At 39.9% G+C, this 19,630-nt stretch overlaps 1 protein-coding gene across 5 annotated transcripts in view; it reads left to right on the top strand.

Annotated features, from left to right (window-relative positions):
* WAPL (WAPL cohesin release factor) overlaps positions 1-19,630 on the top strand; it is a 68,240-nt gene that overhangs the window by 24,595 nt on the left and 24,015 nt on the right. For all 5 annotated transcript variants that reach the window (XR_016280106.1, XR_016280105.1, XM_089510592.1 and 2 more), the window contains 5 exons: positions 4,717-4,835; positions 6,034-6,129; positions 8,256-8,408; positions 8,640-8,776; positions 16,449-16,560. Coding sequence is in view for 3 of the 5 variants with exons in the window: in XM_089510592.1 (XP_089366718.1) it covers positions 4,717-4,835; positions 6,034-6,129; positions 8,256-8,408; positions 8,640-8,776; positions 16,449-16,560 (617 nt within the window). In the remaining 2 variants the exon portion in view is untranslated. The remainder of the gene's footprint in view (positions 1-4,716; positions 4,836-6,033; positions 6,130-8,255; positions 8,409-8,639; positions 8,777-16,448; positions 16,561-19,630) is intronic.

Below are 19,630 nucleotides of genomic sequence, written 5' to 3'. Positions count from 1 at the left end.
ATATGAATTAATCATAGAGTAGGAGAGAATTACAGAAAATAAGTAGCAGAGATAAGAACAAACTTCTACAAAGGTCCTTTGCCATATCCAGTTAGATTATCCCAATGAAAATTGAATCATAGGCACTTTACAGACCGCCCAAAAGGGCCGCCCTTGTTTGCTGCGTGTTTTTTTCCGGCGCGGTTGTGATGCCGCAAGGTGCCAATGGCGCCCTTGCGGCGTCACAAGGGCACTGAGACGTGCAGACGCTAGGCGTCCTTCACGTCAAAATGTTGGCGCCCATGTGTATAGGGTGCCGCCATTTTGACGTCCGCGTCAGGTGCGAGGGGCGTCTAAAAGCACGTGACGACGGCGCCTCTGTGGGCCCGTCTATAAAGCGCCATAGAATCATAGAGTTGGAAAAGACCTGACGGGCCATCCAATCCAACCCCCTGCCATGCTGGAATACCCAGTCAAAGCAGATGGCCATCCAGCCTTTGTTTAAAGACCTCCAAAGAAGGAGACTCCACACTCTCCAAAGGAGTGTGTTCCATTGTTGAACAGCTCTTACTGTCAGGAGGTTATTCCTTAAGTTTAGGTGGAATCTTTTTTCCTGTAGTTTGCATCTGTTGGTCTGTGTCCTAAGCCTGAAGCATATGGGCCAAAAGCTTCCAGCCATTTTGGGGGTGTGGCATTCACATGGTTTATATCCTTAAAGCTGCTGGAAGCTGCTCCACAACTCAGTCCTTTGGACCAGATGAAAAAGGAGCAGAAATAATCGGGCTCCTGGTGGCAGATCGCTGTGGTCCTGGGCTGATCACAGCTGGAAAGACTAGTCCTTGCCGCCTGTCTGCTTCACCCCCTAGTCTCTGGAGCAGAAGAAAACAAGCTTTCTCCATCTGACATCCCTTCAAATATTTAAACAGGGCTATCATATTACCTCTTAACCTTTCTCTTCGCCAGGCTAAACATACCCATCTCCCTAAGTGTCTCCTCATAAGGCATGATTTCCAGACCTTTCACCATTTGATCACCCTCCTTTTTGAACTGTGGTGTCCAGAACTGGGCAGAGTCACATTCTGCTTATTTTTGACCTTATTGTGAGATGCTTTTACTAACTGATTGAGAGAAGTGCATATTAACTAAATTCCTTTCTGAATTACAACTTTTACTGGTTATAAAACCCACCCTCAGTCAGTTGTATTCTTAAATTTCCAAAAGGATGGTCCCAAACATAAAATGTTAACATTAAATGTTAAAAAATTATAATTGTTATTTTCTTAAAGTTAAATGCTTATATGTGAATCCTTCCCCCCCCCCCGGGGGGGGGGGCTGTGACAGATCACCCTAGTGTGAGGTGAAAGCATTACAAGCACCTTTGTAAAGCATATGGAGTGATATGTAAAATTAACTCAAAAAGTTGTAAAGCTGCTCTATACTCTATATCATTGGAAGGACCTCTGATTCTCCAAGCAGTGAAGCCGAGAATTTTAAGACTCTTCCAAGTATCTTAAAATAGTACATTTTTAAGCAGTCCTGCAAATCAAAATGTGATGACTAATGTGTAGCTTCTTCAATATCACAGTTGGCTTAGTATTCAGGTGATCCATTTGATTTGGCAAATCAGGCGGTCAGATACTTTTGTTATCTTGTGTAAGTGGCAACCTTTCTAATTGTGTCAGAAGGCTGTCTGATGGCAAGAGTGGGAGTAAGGGGTCCCCCCTCCCCCCGAATTGTTGGGGAAGCACATCCCTTTAACCTTTTTGTCAGGGCAGACATTCTTTGCTTCAACAGCTTTTTCTAGAGTGCTACTCTACTCTTCTCTCCCAGTTAATCCATGTAGCCTGCTCTTTCTTGCTGACTTTATGCTGTAACTACAGGCATCTTTCAACAGAAACATAGCAGTTAGGAGGAAACAAGCACTTAAATAATTATCACAGAATCTGTTGCATTTTGTTGCAATAATTATCACAGAGTCTGTTGTAGAGAGGAGTAGCCTTGTGGCATGGAATGATGGTCCACTCAAGATTGGGGTCTTCTGTTGAATCACTAATAAGCATGGCAGGTTGCCATCTGAAGGATTATTGCCTCTCTTCCTATACAACAAGAGTCCCCTCTGCTTGCAAGGAGGATTGTTAATTCCCTCTGCAGGTTTATGGGAGTCAGTTGGATATCAGATCTGTGTAAATAGTATCCAACACTGGTATCTTCAGGTTAAATTTTTAAGCAGGCATGTTTTCCCCATCTTCTACTTTGAGAAAGTGTGGGTTATTAAAGGAAATTTAGAGTGAAATTACAGTGGAACCTCGCCATAGGCGGGCGCGCCATACGTGGCCTTGAGCATACGCGCTCAAGCCGCGGGGCGCAGGGGCGGCGCATCCCATTCAGTTGAATGGGCGCGCGCGCCTGTTGCGCCGCACGTGCGCCCGTTGCGCCCCGCGCACCTCCGCGCCGCCGTGCACGAGCCCCATTGTTTACAATGGGGCTCGAGCATAGGCAGAAATCGCCATACGCGGCGGGATCCGGAACGGATCCCCCGCGTATGGCAAGGTTCCACTGTACTTAGTGTAAAGTGTGCAAGATTGATTTGTAAGGATTTGTTCAGTTTTTGGGTGTGAACATTTTGCTCTAAAATCATGTAACCGAGTGCATGAGAAATATAAGGCAAATTGAGTGGCGTTTTTTGAAGCAGGCACACCAAATTAACTTTGAACACTAAGAAACCTGGGTTGTATATTTTTTTGTGTCTGAAGTGTTAAATAATGACATCTTTATCTCTATGGGATATAATCACTGATCAAGCTTGCTAAGCACTTCCAGATTGCCATCATAATTATTTTGGTTTACCAGATTTAATGGCTGAAACGAGACTGCTTGATTACAGTACATCAGACATTTTACATTAGGCTGTGCACTGTGCGCTGATTTTCCTCTTGTAGCTGCAGCTTAATTACAGCTGATCATATCTTTTTCTATCTCATTATTTTATTAAATAGTAGTTTGTTATAGGCTGGTGCACATTTTTTTCAAACACAGTGAAAATTGCTTGTTTGTGTTTTTGTAAAACTTAAGGACTCTCACGCAGGTATACTCCTCCCCTCTATCAACTCTGGAAAGGGAAGTGGAGTTTCTGAAAATGTGCTGATCTGTATAGTAGGCGGGCGTAATAAGAGATGCTACTTTTGCCTGATCCAAAGCCCAGTATGGCATGAAGCCTCTTTTCACTATTCTCTAGCACAGGGGTTTCCAACCTCTTTGACTTGTGGAGCCCTAAGGGCTCCATGGAGCACAGGTTAGGAACTGCTGCTCTATCACATTCAGAAGCAGAGTGGATAAAATGTCTAATTTTAACCAATTTTAAATTAATGGACATATTTTTAAAAATGCAATTATTTCAGTTAAATCTCATGATAAGTATACTATGCCTGCTGTCTTACAGAAATGAAGTGGTGGTTTTGTCACATTCATACATTATCTACAAATCAAACATGAGCATTAATTTCATTTTTTAATGTAATGAAAATGGTTTTATCCAGCCTGAATGTCAACTTTTGCATCTTGGAAGTTTAAGAGTTTATTCCCCTGACCAAAGTAAGCCTGAGGGAAGCAGGGAAATGTCTAATTAACAGTTCGTAAGCTGCTCCGATAGCCTTTTGGCTGAAGAGCTGTGTGTGTGTGTGTGTGTGTACACACACGTAGAATAAGGTAGTTTAGGTGGAACTAGGTCAAGAAAGGCAGAGAAGTCAGTGTTTCCTGATGCAAAAGGATTTTAAAAAAACATGCATTGCATGATTTCTGTGTATTATATGACCTGAATGGGAATTCCATTCCTTTACAGGATATAAAAATGTCCAATGACCAAAAGAGTCATTAGTTGTAGGAGATGAAAATGGAATATCCTTGTGCACGAGAGAAGATGGAGAGGACTAAATCTAATTTTCGTTCCTCTTGGAGTACGCCCATTAAAATCAAAACGGCTTCCCTAAAAGATGACACGTTAGTCCTATTCATTTCAGTAGCTCTCCTCTGTTTGGGACTAAAATTGGATTTAGTCTAGAGTTAATAATAAAGCAAGCTGGGGAAAATGGATGTTCTTCAATTAGGTTTTAAAATGTTAAGTTGTAATTTTTTTTAAAAAGGTAAACATGTAAATGGTAACTTTCTCTTAAACAAATAACCAGATTCCAGTCAGCCTTCCATATCTATGGATTCTGCACCCATGGATTTAACCATCCATGGCCTGAAAATACTTAAAAATAAAATAAAAAAGGAAACCTCGATTTTGCCATTTTATAGCAGGGGCACTATTTTTCTATGCCATTAGTAATGACAAACTGATGTGGTTAGTAAGCCTAGAGTTGACTTGTGGACATCTGTTCTTATTATGATATAACAGTATCATAACATCTCGTAATATGTTCTCTGTTTATTGTGTCTCAACTGACCTAAACCTTTTTGTGTGTATGTGGCCATGATGAAGCTTGGAAGGAAGACCCATACAGTCTTATCAAATGCTTTTTGCTGCTGTCAGCTTAAATCAGCTAGTGCCTTCTAGATATTTTGACTACAGCGCCAAGATCTTGTGTTCATTAGTTTTAATGGCTGGAACCATCATTTGAAAGAGATGAATAAATTAGTAATGTCCACTTTGACTCAGTGAAATAAGTGTCATAAAACTCCATCTTGAAGCATGAAAAAAATACAGTTTAATTTCTTATCTTATCCTTGTACTTGTAGAGCTATTGGATTTTTCAGAAGATCTATCCAGTATTCCTGAAAGCAATAAGAAATCCACAAATTCTCAAGGTGATAAGTCTAAGGAAAACACAAGAAAAATATTTAGTGGACCAAAGAGGGTAAGCAGTTACATTGAAATTAGCTTGTCATGATTTAATCGGTGCTTTATTAAGAGGCATTTGTAATATGTAGTAGTAAAGTTGGATGTATCAAGTCTACATGAAAGAATGTGTGAGGTTAGTGTAATAAAAGGATGAAAATTAAGGAGTTTTATTGTGCCACAGTCCTTCTGGTTACTATTCAGGTTTTTTTTAAACTGCATGTGGTGTGCTACACACTTCATTTCATGGAACATTTTTCTTGTGTTCTCCTGTGTGACCTGAACTGGTCCACTTTGTTTTTGTTTTGTTTCTTTAAGAAGCTGGGTACACTGTAATAGCTGTGTCTTAATATACATCACAAGCATATTTAGTGTTAAACTTGGATAAATGTTGAGTTCATGATATTGACTGGTTATTTTGATTTGTGTGAAATCACTTTTATTATTAATTAAAATTATCTGCCTAGACTTGTATGGCTTGAAGCCTGCTTTTTTGGAATCTGGAACTGTTTTCTATTGAGTTGTTGATGATCCATGTACTCATCATTGCCTACTCTGACCAGTAGCGGCAATACAATACAGTCTTAACTAGATACGATTATGGCACTTCCAGTATCCAAAGTATCTATTAGAGTCATGCCATTGCATTATAGTTCTGTCAGTGAACTGTGATGCTTCCATTCCCATTTTTGCTATTATGTATTCTAGGGTTTCTGTAGAGAAAGCATAGCATGTTTGGAGAGCTTTCATGTTTAGTTGCCTGGCAGTGCTTATATATAGACATGGAAGGACTCTTGGGTTTTGGGTGACTTAAGTTTATTTGACAGTAGATATCACATAGAATTTTAAATCATTTCAAGTATTTAAAGGTTCAGTCTGGAGACCTGGGGAATGACAGGGGAGAAAATTCATGCTACATTTGATGTTCTTGTAAGAAGTTCCTCCTACTTTGTTTGGCTTTTTAGAGATGGCTACTTCACAATTTAAAGTTGTACCATGTTTTTAATGCACTTTCATCATATCTTTTGTCTTGTATTTTGAATATAGGAAGAAAATGACTTTACTGTTGTTCAAATTAAAAGTTTTGATGAACAGAAAAAAATAAAGAAATTGAGATAAAGAAATTGAGAAAAGTCAGTTGCTTTGAAAACAGTTTATTAACAAAGAATGAACTGCTTATAGTCTAAGTAATCATATATAACTGTTCTGTTTTACAGTCACCAACAAAGGCTGTATACAATGCTAGGCATTGGAATCAGCCAGAATCTGAGACTCTTCCAGCACCACAAGTGTTGAAAAATCCAAGTGTCCCAGTGAGTACAGTGTCTTCACATCCTTTTCCCTAAAGTTTCTAAAAATCAATTGAAGATCATTCTTCAGGTGGAGAAGAAATCTAGAAAAATCTAAACTTAGGGCTAGTATAGCTGGATATTATTCTAAATAAAATAAAACAAAATAAAATTAGTCAATAAGACTTTGATTATGACATATACGTATTTAGTATAACAGCCATCCTGTATTTGACAAGGAAGAAAATTCAACTTTTCTGTATTGCAAAGTGAATGTCGTTATTTGACCTGTGTACATAGGTTGTTTGTTTCCTACTGTTCTGTACCTAGATATGCAGTGGAAACCATGCATACATGATGGTATGTTTATATATCTTAGCCTACAAGCTAGGTGAAACACAGTTAATACAGTTCTCTCTATTAATCTTAAATCTTCCATAAGAATTTTGATTTGTTTAAATGTGTTCTTCTCTGGTAGCTAGCTTCCTCACTTGCATAATGCATTCAAGCAACATTCTTGGTCCATAAGGAGCCCTGGTGGCACAGTGGTTAAATGGCAATATTGCAGCCATTCACAGACACAAGTTTGTGAGTTTGATCCCAGCCAGGGCTCCAGGGTCCATGCAGCCTTGCAGCCTTCCGTAGGTCACTAAAATGAATACCCAGCTTGTTGGGGGCAATTAGCTTACACATTGTAAACCACTTAGGGAGTGCTTAAGTGTATTGATGAGTGGTATAGAAACATACTTGCTATTTCTATTGCTACTTGCTATAAACATTATACATTAGCCCATCAAGGCTTTCTTCTCAGTCCATGGTACTGCTATGTAATGGTTCACACACTAATGGGCCATTCTGAAGGGAAAGCCTTTGTATACCTCAATTGATCCCTCAGAGGGAGTCTGGTCTATATTATATTATGTTATATAACCATATTATATAAAATTTACCCAAAAGTTCAAGGTAAAGGATAAATGGCAACATACTGATTGTAGGATCCTAGAACAGATGCATGCAACAAAACAGTTGTGTGTGTTAATCATTCAAGCTTTGCTTGCTTCTTCTTTTGCTGAGGTGCTGAATCTATTTGAAAATAACCCTAGTATAATAAATCTTGGTACAATACCAAACATCAGGTGTCCATTTCTGTATTATTAAAGTCTTATTTACAGCAGAAATTTGAATAAATCCAGAATTACTGACCTACTTTTTAATAAGTACTTTAAAATATTCATTCAGGGCTCTTTCCTTAACAACTTTTTGCCTGTCTTATCCTTACGTTTTGAATCTGAGATCAGCAAATTAGTAGGTCTGCATACATTTGCTTGTGGCTTCTTCAGAAAACAATACATTCTTTTAGAAATCCTGCAAACTATAGAGGTTTTGCAATTGGAGCCTCTTTAAACAGGATGGCTGTACACATTTTCTAGAACAGGACATGTCACAGACTTAAATGAATGGTGATATGGCATGTTGATCATTTAAGGGAAATCTGCTGGGAAGTGAAAAGGAAGTGAAAAATACCAGCTATAATGGAGTTTGATACAGTAGTGAAATATGCTAAATGTAAAGAAAGTAATTAAGCTACACAGTGTGTTACATCAAAAATGTTACTGGTCAAATATCCTGTGAAAGACATCCCCTAAAATCTGCATCTGTTCATACAGTGGCCTGATAGAGGTGAGAACTGTAAGTGGAAAATGTTTCCATCCTGCAGCCAAGATTGAAAATACAAAACAGCTCTGTTAGAGTAAGAATGTTTTGAATGGCTTGATTCTTTGACTATCTTGGCATGAATAAGGATTTCTGGGAAATAAAAGGAGACAGTAGCTAGCAGCTGCAGATGTTTTTAAATGTATTTTGTTTATGCATCTGTTTGTTTTTCAAATGTTTAAATGTGGTTCCGTTAGCCTGGAGTCTTAAGATAAACTGGGAGAATGTTGCTGTACTTTCATTTCATCTGTAAACTAAAAGTAAAATCCTCACAAACTTGAAATTTAATAATTTTCCTTCAGACAGTTCATTTGTGCCTTTGAGGATTTGTAGCTATATCTTTGTAAATCTCAGTATGTGAATACAACAGTATACATAATTTCTGTTATCTTTTTCATGTTTAAACACTTACTCATTGTAATCCTTTTTATTAATAGGTAAGACTATCTTCTAAGGAGGCAATTCATAAAGATGATGGAGTGTTTAAAGCTCCTGCACCACCTCCAAAAGTGATCAAAACTGTGACCTTACCCACTCAACCCTATCAGGAGATAGTAACTGCCTTGAAATGTAGGAAAGAAGACAAAGAAGTAAGTGGGATGTCTGAAACTTTCCCCAATATGCTTGATGATAGGTGTTCTTCAAAATAAGCTAAATTACAAAGTAAAGAATTAGTAAAAAACCGGAATAAGCTCCCTGTCTGTAACGAAGAACTTGCCAATCTGAGCTGGCCAATTGATTTTTTATGCTTTCAGAAAAAAAATTACCTATCAATTGTCAGATATAAAAACGAATCACATGTTTGTATGCTTTACTTTCAGTTATACACTGTTGTTCAACATGTGAAGCACTTCAATGATGTAGTAGAATTTGGAGAGAATCAAGAGTTCACAGATGACATTGAATACTTGTTAAGTGGACTGAAGAGCAATCAGCCCCTAAACACCCGTTGCCTTAGGTAAACTATTTCAGTTACGGTATAATACTTACTCTGACCAAAACACATATTTGTCTGCTTACATATATTCTGTCCATACAGAGTGGTAAGACATGGTGCCATTGGGGAAGTGAGGCCAGACATGCATCTATTCATATGTCAGATGTGGAGATAGTCCATTTACAAATTAACATTTAGCAATTTATTTTCTAAAGCAATTTACTTTCTAAATTTATCCAGCTTCAGTTGGAACTGTAGTCGGACAAAACTATTGCTGATGTTACTATAAAAACATTTCCAATTTATGTCTTAAAGAAATCATTCTGTATAGATTGACATATACTTACTAATAAAACAGGGCTGTTTGTTCACCCTGAAATTATGCATTTTCAACAGGTGGTATAGCAACACTTCCAATAGTTAAAAAAAGAGCAATGAAGTAATGCCTAGTGTTCAGCCAAATATGTGATGAATAATTAACTTCCCTTACTGGTGGTAAAGATTTTTTAATATGTATTTTTTAAAAAAAATAATGTACAGTGGACCCTTGGTATCCACTCCATTTTGGTTCTAGGGCCTCCTGTGGATACCAAAATCTGTGGATGCTCAAGTCCCGTTATATACAGTGGCATAGTAAAATGGTGATTATTCTGTAAAATGGCAAAATTAAGGTTTGCTTTTTTATATATATATATATATATATATATATATATATATATATATATTTTCAAGCTGTGGCTGATTGCATCCATGGATAAAGAATCCATGGACATGGAGGGCTGACTGATCCACGAGCTGTTCTTTGAGTATACTCAGCCAGTCTATGCCTTATTTTGCTGATACTTAAATGGTGGCAAGTGCTGTGTTGTTCATATATTGTTGGGAAAGTAACATGACTGGTTTTTGTAAATTTGATTTCTCCATATTGCTTTGATAGAGGTGTCTTGTTTATGGATTTTTACCCCACCTTTCTTCTTTAAAGAGGGCTCAAAGTGGCTTAACAATATTTTAAAATAAAAACAGCAAAACATTAAAATTATTAAAATCTTAAGAGCAATAAAAATGTCACAACAGCTGACTAGTATTGGTTCATATTTGGAATTTTGAGGTAGATCAAAGTGTCCCAACACTGCACAGACTACTTGTAAAAGTAATAATTCGTCATCTTAATTGCTATGTTGGCAGCAGGTCTCCGTAGACACATGAAGCAGCATACATTCTGATGGGTAGTGTATTCCTGGAGAGAGGCTGCTGCTTTTGGGCAGGTCTCACACTTTCACAAGATACTTCACCACCACCACTGTGACCATAATCTGAATATAGCTTACTTATGAAACAGTCTGTTATTAATGAGATCAGGGTTCTTGTTTTTTTAAAAAAAGTGAAATAGTTTGGAGCATACTGATTCAGAAGCAGAATTGTTAATAGTGAATGCCAGATCGGTAAATGGTAAAAATAACTACCATCTAGGACTTGAATAACAACCAAATTTGTATTACAAAAACTTTATTTTTGGGGAACAAAGTGGGGAAGGTTAGTCTGACTCAGCTTTGCCCACCAGGATTTTCTGTGCAGCAGCAGCAGGTGAGATCTGGAGGTGTGGATGTGATTGCATCTTCCTTATCAGGTTCCCTATCCCATAGTTGACTCGGTTTGACGGTATGTATTTGAAAGTGGATGGCTAGGGTAGATTAAAGGTTCTGTTGATGTACAACTCACCCTGCTACTTAACAGTTCCTCTTCCTGAACTAGGCAGGGTTTTTCCAGAGTTTGTGTTGGAATCCCTCTTGGCTTATGCTGGGGGATTTCATACGCTGAGAGTTTCCACTTGGGAGTGGCTTATATGACATCCATGGATCTATCCCAAGGGGTATTTGATTGTACTCAGGCAATTGGACACACTGGATCTCCTTTGACTTTGCTAGCTTGGTTAATGGTGATCTGGGAATGAAGGGACTATATATTTGTTGCCATGGCCAGATCACTACCAGGTGATGTTAAATTTGCTACAACTTAGAACGTCCACAGGTGTGGGACACTGATTAAGATAGACTATCACAGGAAGCTAATGGATACAAATATCTTTCCTATGGTTCTTGGGAGAGTTTCATGTTGCCTCAGCAGGTTATTATGTCAATGTCCTGGTTAATCTCTGGAGTGGAGAAATGTCTGGGGCAGTGGACGTGATTACCTCGGAGCATCCTCTCTTGCAGAATAGAGCCAAACTAACCCCTGAATGGCTGAGATAGTGGTAGAACGATATTAGTGGAAAACGGGAAGCCCAGTAGAATGCAGGCTAGAGGGCAGCAGTAAATGATTACAAAACGATTTCAAAACAGTTGAATTGCTGAATTCTGATATATCAACGTTTTAAGAACACTAACAGCCTCATATGAAAATCTTTTGGAATCACCTATCTGTTATGACAATTCCACTACACTTTGGGATGATAAACAATATAATGATGTCGTGTGAAAATCTTCATAGTCAGCATTCTTGGGAGAGGTGAGAACCACCATGTTTTTTGCTGGACCCTTGTCGTTCCTAGCTTATTGAATTAGCCAAAGTTTGACTGGTAGAATTGATGGAAAGAATAGTCAGTGCCTCTTTGCATTAATATAGAATTCCATCGTGCCTTAAGGAAGCAGTTATACAACCATTGTTCAAAAAGCTATCTCTGGATCCACCATTTTGAATAGCTGTCAGTTACTTCATCACACTTCTGGGAGTGTGATGGCTCAGCTCCAGAAATTGCTGGGTGAGGCAAGTAACCTAGACCCATTTTAGTGTGAGTTAAGGCCTTGCTGTGGAACAAAGACAGATTGGATTCCCTTGGTCGATGATCTGTGCCAGGTACTGGACAAGGGAAATATGTGTCTGCTTATTCTTCTGGACCTCTCAGCAGCTTTCAGTGCCATAATCAAACATAGTATCCTTCTAAATTGCTTGTTGAGAAGCAACCACAGATACAAAATTGATGTCCATTCCTTTCTAGAATGGCAATCCAAGAATGTGTTGCTGGAGGACTGCTAGTTGACTTCTTGCGCTGAGGGGACTTTTAAGGGTTTGGTTTTGTCCACCATGCTATTTAGACATTTTCAAGAAAATGCTGGGTTTGGTTGTCCGTAGATCTGGGATCTGGCCCCATTTGTATTGGATAACATCCAACTTTATTATTACTCGGCGCCCAATTTTATTACTCTGTTCCATCAAACTCAAAGAAAGCTGTTTCAGTGTTTTGTTGGATAGGGACAAACAAATTGAAGCTTTGCTGAGCTGACTGTTTATGTGCTGCATAATATTGTGCTGCATTGTCTATACTTGTTGCTTTTTAATGACTATGCTTTTAAACAACTGTTACATGGCTTTTAATTCTGTTGATTAATTATATTTTAAGCTTTTTATCTTTTCAGTGATGTGACCTTTTATTTGTAGCTATATCTGTCAATTTTTGTAAGGATCCTTCAATTCCAGAACTGGGGAAAAGGTGGGATATCCAAATAAGTTTGGATTAAAAGAAAACTTAAATGGTGAAGCTTAAAGCTGTGCAAATAAACACTTTGCGATAGCTCGGTTTCCTTGAGGTTGAATACTGTCCATGACTGGGATATCTCTAATGCTGTCACTGTGCTTACATACAATTCCTATAAGAACCTGCTTCACTAAAACTGCATACTCCCTTGGCTGAAATAAGCTTTGGTAATTGTTTCTAGAAGTCTGATCTTTTACAGACCACCCTAGCGTGATGATTGTGAGACCAGGCTGCATATAATTAATGGAACCCATGCAAGTGGGAGCTTTACCACCACTTTGTGTGTCATCCTCTAGCATAAATAGCTGATTGAAAATACAGTTGGGTCAGGAGGGACCACAGCATCACTGGTGATTTTGCATCTGTCAGTATCCTAGCTTTGCCTGCTTCACTGGGCCTCAGAGTACAGTAGGGGAGATAAGAAAAAACTGGAGGAAGGGGAATTTGAGGAACATGGGAGTGGATTCCTTGAGGATAAGAAAGGCAGCCAGAAAAGAGGAAACAGAAGGAGAATCAATGAGTTGGTCTCTGGGTTCTCTAACCTGGCTGGGTTACAGCGTTGGATCATGCAGTTCATCCAGTTGCCGCTAAGCAAGATTGCTAGAAATGAGAATCCCTCTCTCCTGATTTCTTTACCATCTCCTGACTGGAGGAAGCACAGAGTATTTGCTTGGCACTAGACATAGAACAGGGGCTGTATTCTGTGTGGTGTGCAAAGAAAATTCTGTGAGAGTCCCAACATGCATCCTAAGACAGTTCACATGTATGTAACTGATCATCTTGATTACTTGAAAGGATGAAACAGTCCAAGCAAGCAGAGGATGAGGTAGCTAATGACACTGATAGGGTTCTTTCTCCACTGCAGCTACTCAAGGCAGATTGAAATTTAAATTAGTTTGTACTTAAGGCATTTTGAAAAGATGCTGTAGAAGAGTACAGATAATTCTTTGTTAGAATGATCAGTACCAGGTAGATTGGTTCTAGTAATTATAGACTAAGGAAATTTATGCTTCTACCCTGAAGTCTTTCAGTCATTGTTTTGTAGTGTAGTTTGAGGTGAAGACATAGAGAGTGGCAGTTTAGAGGGAACAGGCTTCATTTGGAGTGAACTCCTGTAAATGTGCAGAGAAACTCTTTGTCCCACCCAAGATGGCTATGGCTGTGCCAAGCTTTAGATTCTCCTACAGGAACTGTTGAAAACATAGTAATAATGGAAAAGAACAAGCAACATGAACAGAATCTCTTATAAAACCATTGCTGTCACCAGTCACTATTGCTGGAACTACAGAAACACTTTGATGATAATTTGACCTACAACATAGATACACACCAGTACATGTAAAGCCATACAAAATGCATTGAAACATATACTGTGTATGCACATGTATAGAAACTCTAGAAATTTTAGTAAAAAAATTAAACCAAAAAGCCTGACTCAACTTATTCATAGGTCAGTGTAACTACTGTACTTTAAGACTTATTTAAAAAAAAATTAAGCAACTATCCCCTGGTGAAAGGCAAGAGTGTAATCTGTCCTGGAAGCACCGACTCCTCTCTGTTATCTCATCTATGCAGCCTTTAAAGTTAGCACAAACAGTTATGCCTGCTGGAATTTTGTAAGCTCTTTGGCATTGTTTTACTTGGCTTCATGCTTTAGATCCTTTATTCCATGCCCCTAAATTTACCCTTGAATTATCCATGGGTCATATCAAAATCCATAATTTTGGCCCTAAAACCTTCCCTCAACTTACACATAAGGCCTACAGTGGGCCCTCAGTATCCACAGGGGATCCGTTCCGGACCCCCCCTCCCCCAGTACTAAAATCCACAGATGCTCGAGTCCCATTGTCCTTAATGGTGGCGGGGCCATGTGGCTATACCACCATTGGGGACATTGGGACAGATGTTCCTTGCTCCTTCCCTCCTTATCGCCTTACCTGCTTTCTCTGGGGCTTCTGCCCCAACTTGGCTGTGGGGGTGGAGTCTGCCACCTAGTTAGTTGGGGCTGGGACCGGGGCCGGGCCTTGAGTCTTGGAGCTCTGTCCCTAGGCCTAGCATCCAGGACAGAACCTCTGGGCTCCGAAAGTCAAGCCCCGACCCTGGCTCCCTCTGGCCAATGGGTTTCTGAGGCTCTGTCCTGGGTACTAGGCCTGGGGACAGGGCTCTGAGATGAAGCTTTAGCCCCATCCCTGGCTGACTGGGTGGCAGACTCTGCCCCCACAGCCAAGTTGGGGCAAAAGGCTCAGAGAAAGCAGGTAAGGCGATAAGGAGGGATGAAGGGACAGGGGAAGGAAGGATGGATGGAGGGAGGAATGGAAGGAGGGGGGGGACTTTTGTCTGTATGCGCACCATCATTGGGGACAATACGGGCTTGCCATCCACGGTTGCTCAAAGCCGGGGATGGCAAATCCGTGTATAAGGAGGGCCCACTGTACTTACGGTCAAGTGTTTATGGTAATACACATTTAATGCAGTAGACAGTTGAAGTAAGGCAGAGAGAAGGGGAAAAGATGTTACTTGAAGTAGCTGGTTGTCTTAATTTGGAACATTTTCATTTTGGGCAGTTTCTTTGATCCTGTCATAAACCACCCCCAACCCTACATTTAGTTGATTACTCTTGCTTGTTGCTTCTTGAACCTGTAGAACTTGTTATGCCTCTTCTTACCTCCACCCAATATGCCCTGTAGCCCAGATGTGTTGATCATACTTGCAGTAACAAGACCTTGTGAGCTGAGAAGAGCTTGCAGCTTATTCATGTTGAAATGCAAGATGAACGAGATGCAGAGCTAGGCTCTTAAAGTAGCAGGGCTCTTATTGAGAATTCAATCCCAAAAGTAGCTAGGATAGGTTTACTATACAGTACACAGTCCTGTGAAAAACACAAGCTTTAAGTTATTAGTAACAGGGTGGGAAAAATCAGATGTATTATTTAAATTTCTATGTTCTACTTTCCCTCCAATTAGCCCAGGGTAGTATCCATGGCTGCCCTCCATACTTTATTCTCACAACAATCCTCTTAGAATGTGTGTCCCACAGTTGCTCAGTATATTTTACACTCATTGGTGGCTTCAGTGATGACTTGATCCAGGTTCAGCACCCTAATTAGTGTGCTGTATTTGCCCAGGATAACACTCTTGTTCAGCAGAGTTGTGCCTTAAAAGCTCCATGACAGCAAGGATATAGGGCCAGTGTTCACCACCAGCATCTCATCAGTACATAGACATACTAAGCATAGAATATGTACACAGAGGAATGACTTGTGTCTTGGTTACTGTTTTGTATATTACAGGTTTCTTGCTTTATTATGCTGGGAGTGGGGAATATCTTTGCCTCTGCCAGGCTTATAACTTCTGTTTTTTCCATCACCAAAATTTGTCCTATTCTCAGATTTTCCTTGAGAAGGATGTAAGGATAACAGATTTTCTTATCTGCGTTTGCCTGGCAAACATTTTTAAACTCTTGAAAATATAGTTGTCCCTCCATACCCATGGATTCTTTATCCACAGATTGAACCATTCACGGCTTGAAAATATTTAAAATACACATAAATTCCAAAAAAAAAATCTTGATTTTATCATTATATATAAGAGACACCATTTTACTATGCTTCTATTTAATGGGATGAGTATCCACAGTTTTTAGTATCCGCAGGCAGTCCTAGAATCAAACCCCAGCGGATACCAAGGGCCCACTGTAGTTTGATCAGAGACAAAGTTGACCAATGCTGTGTGGATCCTTCTCCGTGAGACTGAAGGAACAGTCCACAACCTTGACAGGCAGGATCCTCAAAATTCGAAACCATTACTACTGTTGCTTCCAACCCCTCTCTCTTCAGCTTTGAGTTTTCTGTCTTGCCAACTGGTCAGGCGTTAAGCCTTCTCTCTTTTCAATTAACTAGAAAATAAGTTAGCGTTAAGAAATAGGGAGGGATGGCGTCAGAAATAAGCCTTAAAAAATGGAAACAGCAGGAAATATAGGACTTAGCTGAGAATCGCAAGTGTCAGGTCGAAAGATGTTTAGTAAATGTGCCAAACTCCAAAGATACGAGTAAGCAGTATGGGGAGGGGGGGTACAGCCAGCTTAGTGTCTCCATTTAGTGTTACATGTTTCTGTTTGCAATACAGGCTATGATTTATCAAAAATTTTCTTTGTTTGCTTCAGTGTTATCAGTCTGGCGACAAAGTGCGCCATGCCCAGCTTCCGGATGCATTTGAGAGCACATGGAATGGTAGCTATGGTGTTCAAAACACTGGATGACTCACAACATCACCAGGTTTGCTTTTATTTCAAAATTATATAATCTCAGTTTTTCTTGGACCAAACTGTTTTTGCCACTATCTTTAGGATTATGTGTGGTAAGGACAAATGTACAATGGAGGGAATACCATACTTGGTGAAATGGAAATTATTACCGTATTTTCCAACGTATAAGACGACCGGGCGTATAAGACGACCCCCAACTTTTTATAGTAAAAATATAGAGTTTAGGATATACTCACCGTATAAGACTACCCCTCTTCCTGTGAAGCCTGCAGCTAGCAGTGTGCGCATGCAGGTTGCAGGGGGCCTCTGGAGGCCTCAGAAGCCGGCAGCCGCACGCAGGCTGCAAGGGGCCTCCGAATGCTTCAGAAGCCGGCAGCTGTCCTCGCGCACGCATACCAGCTTCCACAACCCTCAAGCAGCTTCCGGAGGCCTCAGAAGCTAGCAGCTTGCCTTGCTCACATGTGTGCTGGCTTCCAAAGGCTTCTGGAGGCCCCATAAACCGGCAGCCAGTAGTAGGAGGGCGGCAGTGCAGAACAGGGCAGGTAAGCGTGCCAGGCTGTGGGGCTCTCTTGTTGCCGGGATTCACCCGGCGTATAAGACGACCCCTGACTTTTGACCCAATTTTAGAGGGTCAAAAAGTCGTCTTATATGCCGGAAAATACGGTATCAAATATTGTTTCTTGAGGCTTCCTTTCTTTGGCATCACATATATGTACTTTAAAATTTTTAGAAGTAAAACCAACAAAAAATATTCCTAAATAAATGAAACTAGTTCTTTTGACATTTTGTGTCACCCTGGAAGAATCCATATGTGAATTCTTCAAAGATTTGGAATTACATTTGTTCATTGATGCCTATTGTTTTTACCTGCAGATCATTAACAGATTTACTGGATAATAAGACTGCCCACTTATCTAGATATAAATTTGCAGAACTGGTAGACAGTGAATATAAATGCCACCTTATTCTGACTTCTACATTTCCTGTACTAGTACTAGCTTGAGAATACAAAACTATGGATTTTATATGCCCTTGATTTAAATGTGTACAATGATTCTAGCCCCCTGGTGGATTTAACAATACTATTGCAGATCATATTTTGTGTTAATATGCTGAATGCTCCAGAATTTATTTATTTGAAGTATTTATATCCTGCTCTTCAGCCAAAAAGACTCTCCAGGTAGCTTACAAATTGCTACTTAGACAGTTCCCTGCCTTCAGGCTTACAATCTAAAACACAAAAAGGAGAAGGGAATGGCAGTGGGGAAGGGGTCAAGCCCAGCAGATCTTCTATTCCTCTGAGGTCTGGACCATGGCAGATGGACTGGGGGGAGGACCTTCCTCTTTCTCTGGCTAGGCCTGATGGAACTGGCCTGCTTCTCTTCATGAGTCAGAATAGTGAGGTGGATATAGACCCTTGCCCAACTTGCTTTTCTAGCAGCTGGCAAACACTGTATTAGTTAGGTATTGTACAGTATATTAGGGTATTTATGCTGACCTTCCATAAAAGAGGGTTTTAATCAGAGAGGTGCTGCTTTTAAAAATACTTTTAATTATTTTTACAATTTTTGTTTTAATTTATTTAACATTTATTTGTATTTTTTCATGAATTGCATTGAGTCCCATTGTGGGGGCTTGACAGGGCATAAATTGAATAAATTGTAAAGATGGGCAAACACAGGATTGAATGCATATGTATTATACATTTGGAGATGCACAGAGATGTATGTCCTCAGGAGTAGAAAGAGAAAAGGCATTAATAAGATTCTGAAAAGATGACTCAAAAAGTGAAAAGATGTTAGCAAGTGAGTTTTTTTTAAGACTTAGCAAGAGTGGTAAGAAAAATGTTTGTCCTTATCCTAATGTTAATTTATCTTCACAAATAAAGAGAGACAAGGACATATGCTCCAGCCCTGCCCTTCACTCTTGGCATGCTCTTTTCTCCCGCAAAGGCCTGGAAAGGAGCTGTAACCACATGCAAGCAAACATGACTACAGAGTTCTACACAGTTGATAGTCATGCCTTATCAGTCGGAGCTCTGTAATCACATTCAGCCACATGCAGTTACAATACAGTTACTTTTCAGACCTTCTCCACTGATAGAGCTGGAGCATGCTTCTCCAGTTCTCTTATTTGTGTGGTGAAAGGAATGCATATAAAGCTATGGCTGTGTCGTTTTCTAGTTAACCATTTTTGAATCGTGCACTGCTGACTTGCTATCTACAAATTATTGAATCACTTCACTTTTTTTAAAGCTAACATCCTTTTTTTAAAAGTCCCATCAAATTCAGTAGGGTGTGTTTTCTGGGTTGCTAAGAGGAGAAATCCACACAACTGAGGTTTTTCTCATTGCTGCCCAGAGACAGGCAGAAAGAAGTCATGAAGTCTAACAGTAGGTAATAAGAAAACTGAGTTGGATCCTCCCTGCCCAGCCATCTTACAGACCAGTTCTTCCTGCCTGTGCCCAGAGAACTTCTTTTCCTTTACTCCTGTTTTTTTTGTCTTAGTGCTTATCTGTCTTGTGCCTTTGGCTCCTCTTGCCTAAATTGTAATAATACTTCTTTCTGTTTCACACCTCCTGGCCTACAGAAAGGGCTTGACCTAGGTCTCAGACCTAATAGGTTAAAGAGGTGGGCAGCTAGTCTGTCTTCCCTCTTGCCAAATTCCCTTGAGGTTCCACTCATATAAGGAGCTTCTTCAATGAGGCAACTAACATTTCTTCTCCCATCAGTCACCATTTTCCATCATGGAACCTCCGTTGGTTCTGAAGCAGCTAACTAAACCACCATTTGAGCTGCTCCATAGGGTTCCCTTGAAGCTTCTCTCTCTGAAAGTAAGCCCTTTTGTTGACCATCATGTTTGCTCTCCATGTTATGAGAGCTTGTGGCCCTTTTGGTTGCAAAACAGCTGTTTCTGTCACAAAGACTGTGGCCCAAAACATATGGGCAGGAAAAAGCGGCTTCCAGCCACTTTGGGAACAGGACATGCAGATGACACACACCTCGAAAGCAGCCAGAAGCTGCGTAGGCAGCATGCCAAGAGCACTCAAACCTAGAAGAGCCAGCACAAAAAAGAGTCTC

Source organism: Sceloporus occidentalis, unplaced genomic scaffold (genome assembly GCF_023333645.1).
Source record: "Sceloporus occidentalis isolate IW3139 unplaced genomic scaffold, rSceOcc1.0.p SCAF_2, whole genome shotgun sequence".
Taxonomy (NCBI): Eukaryota; Metazoa; Chordata; class Lepidosauria; order Squamata; family Phrynosomatidae; genus Sceloporus; species Sceloporus occidentalis.
The sequence above is the reverse complement of the archived record's forward strand: the minus strand, read 5'-3'. Positions and strand labels throughout refer to the sequence as shown.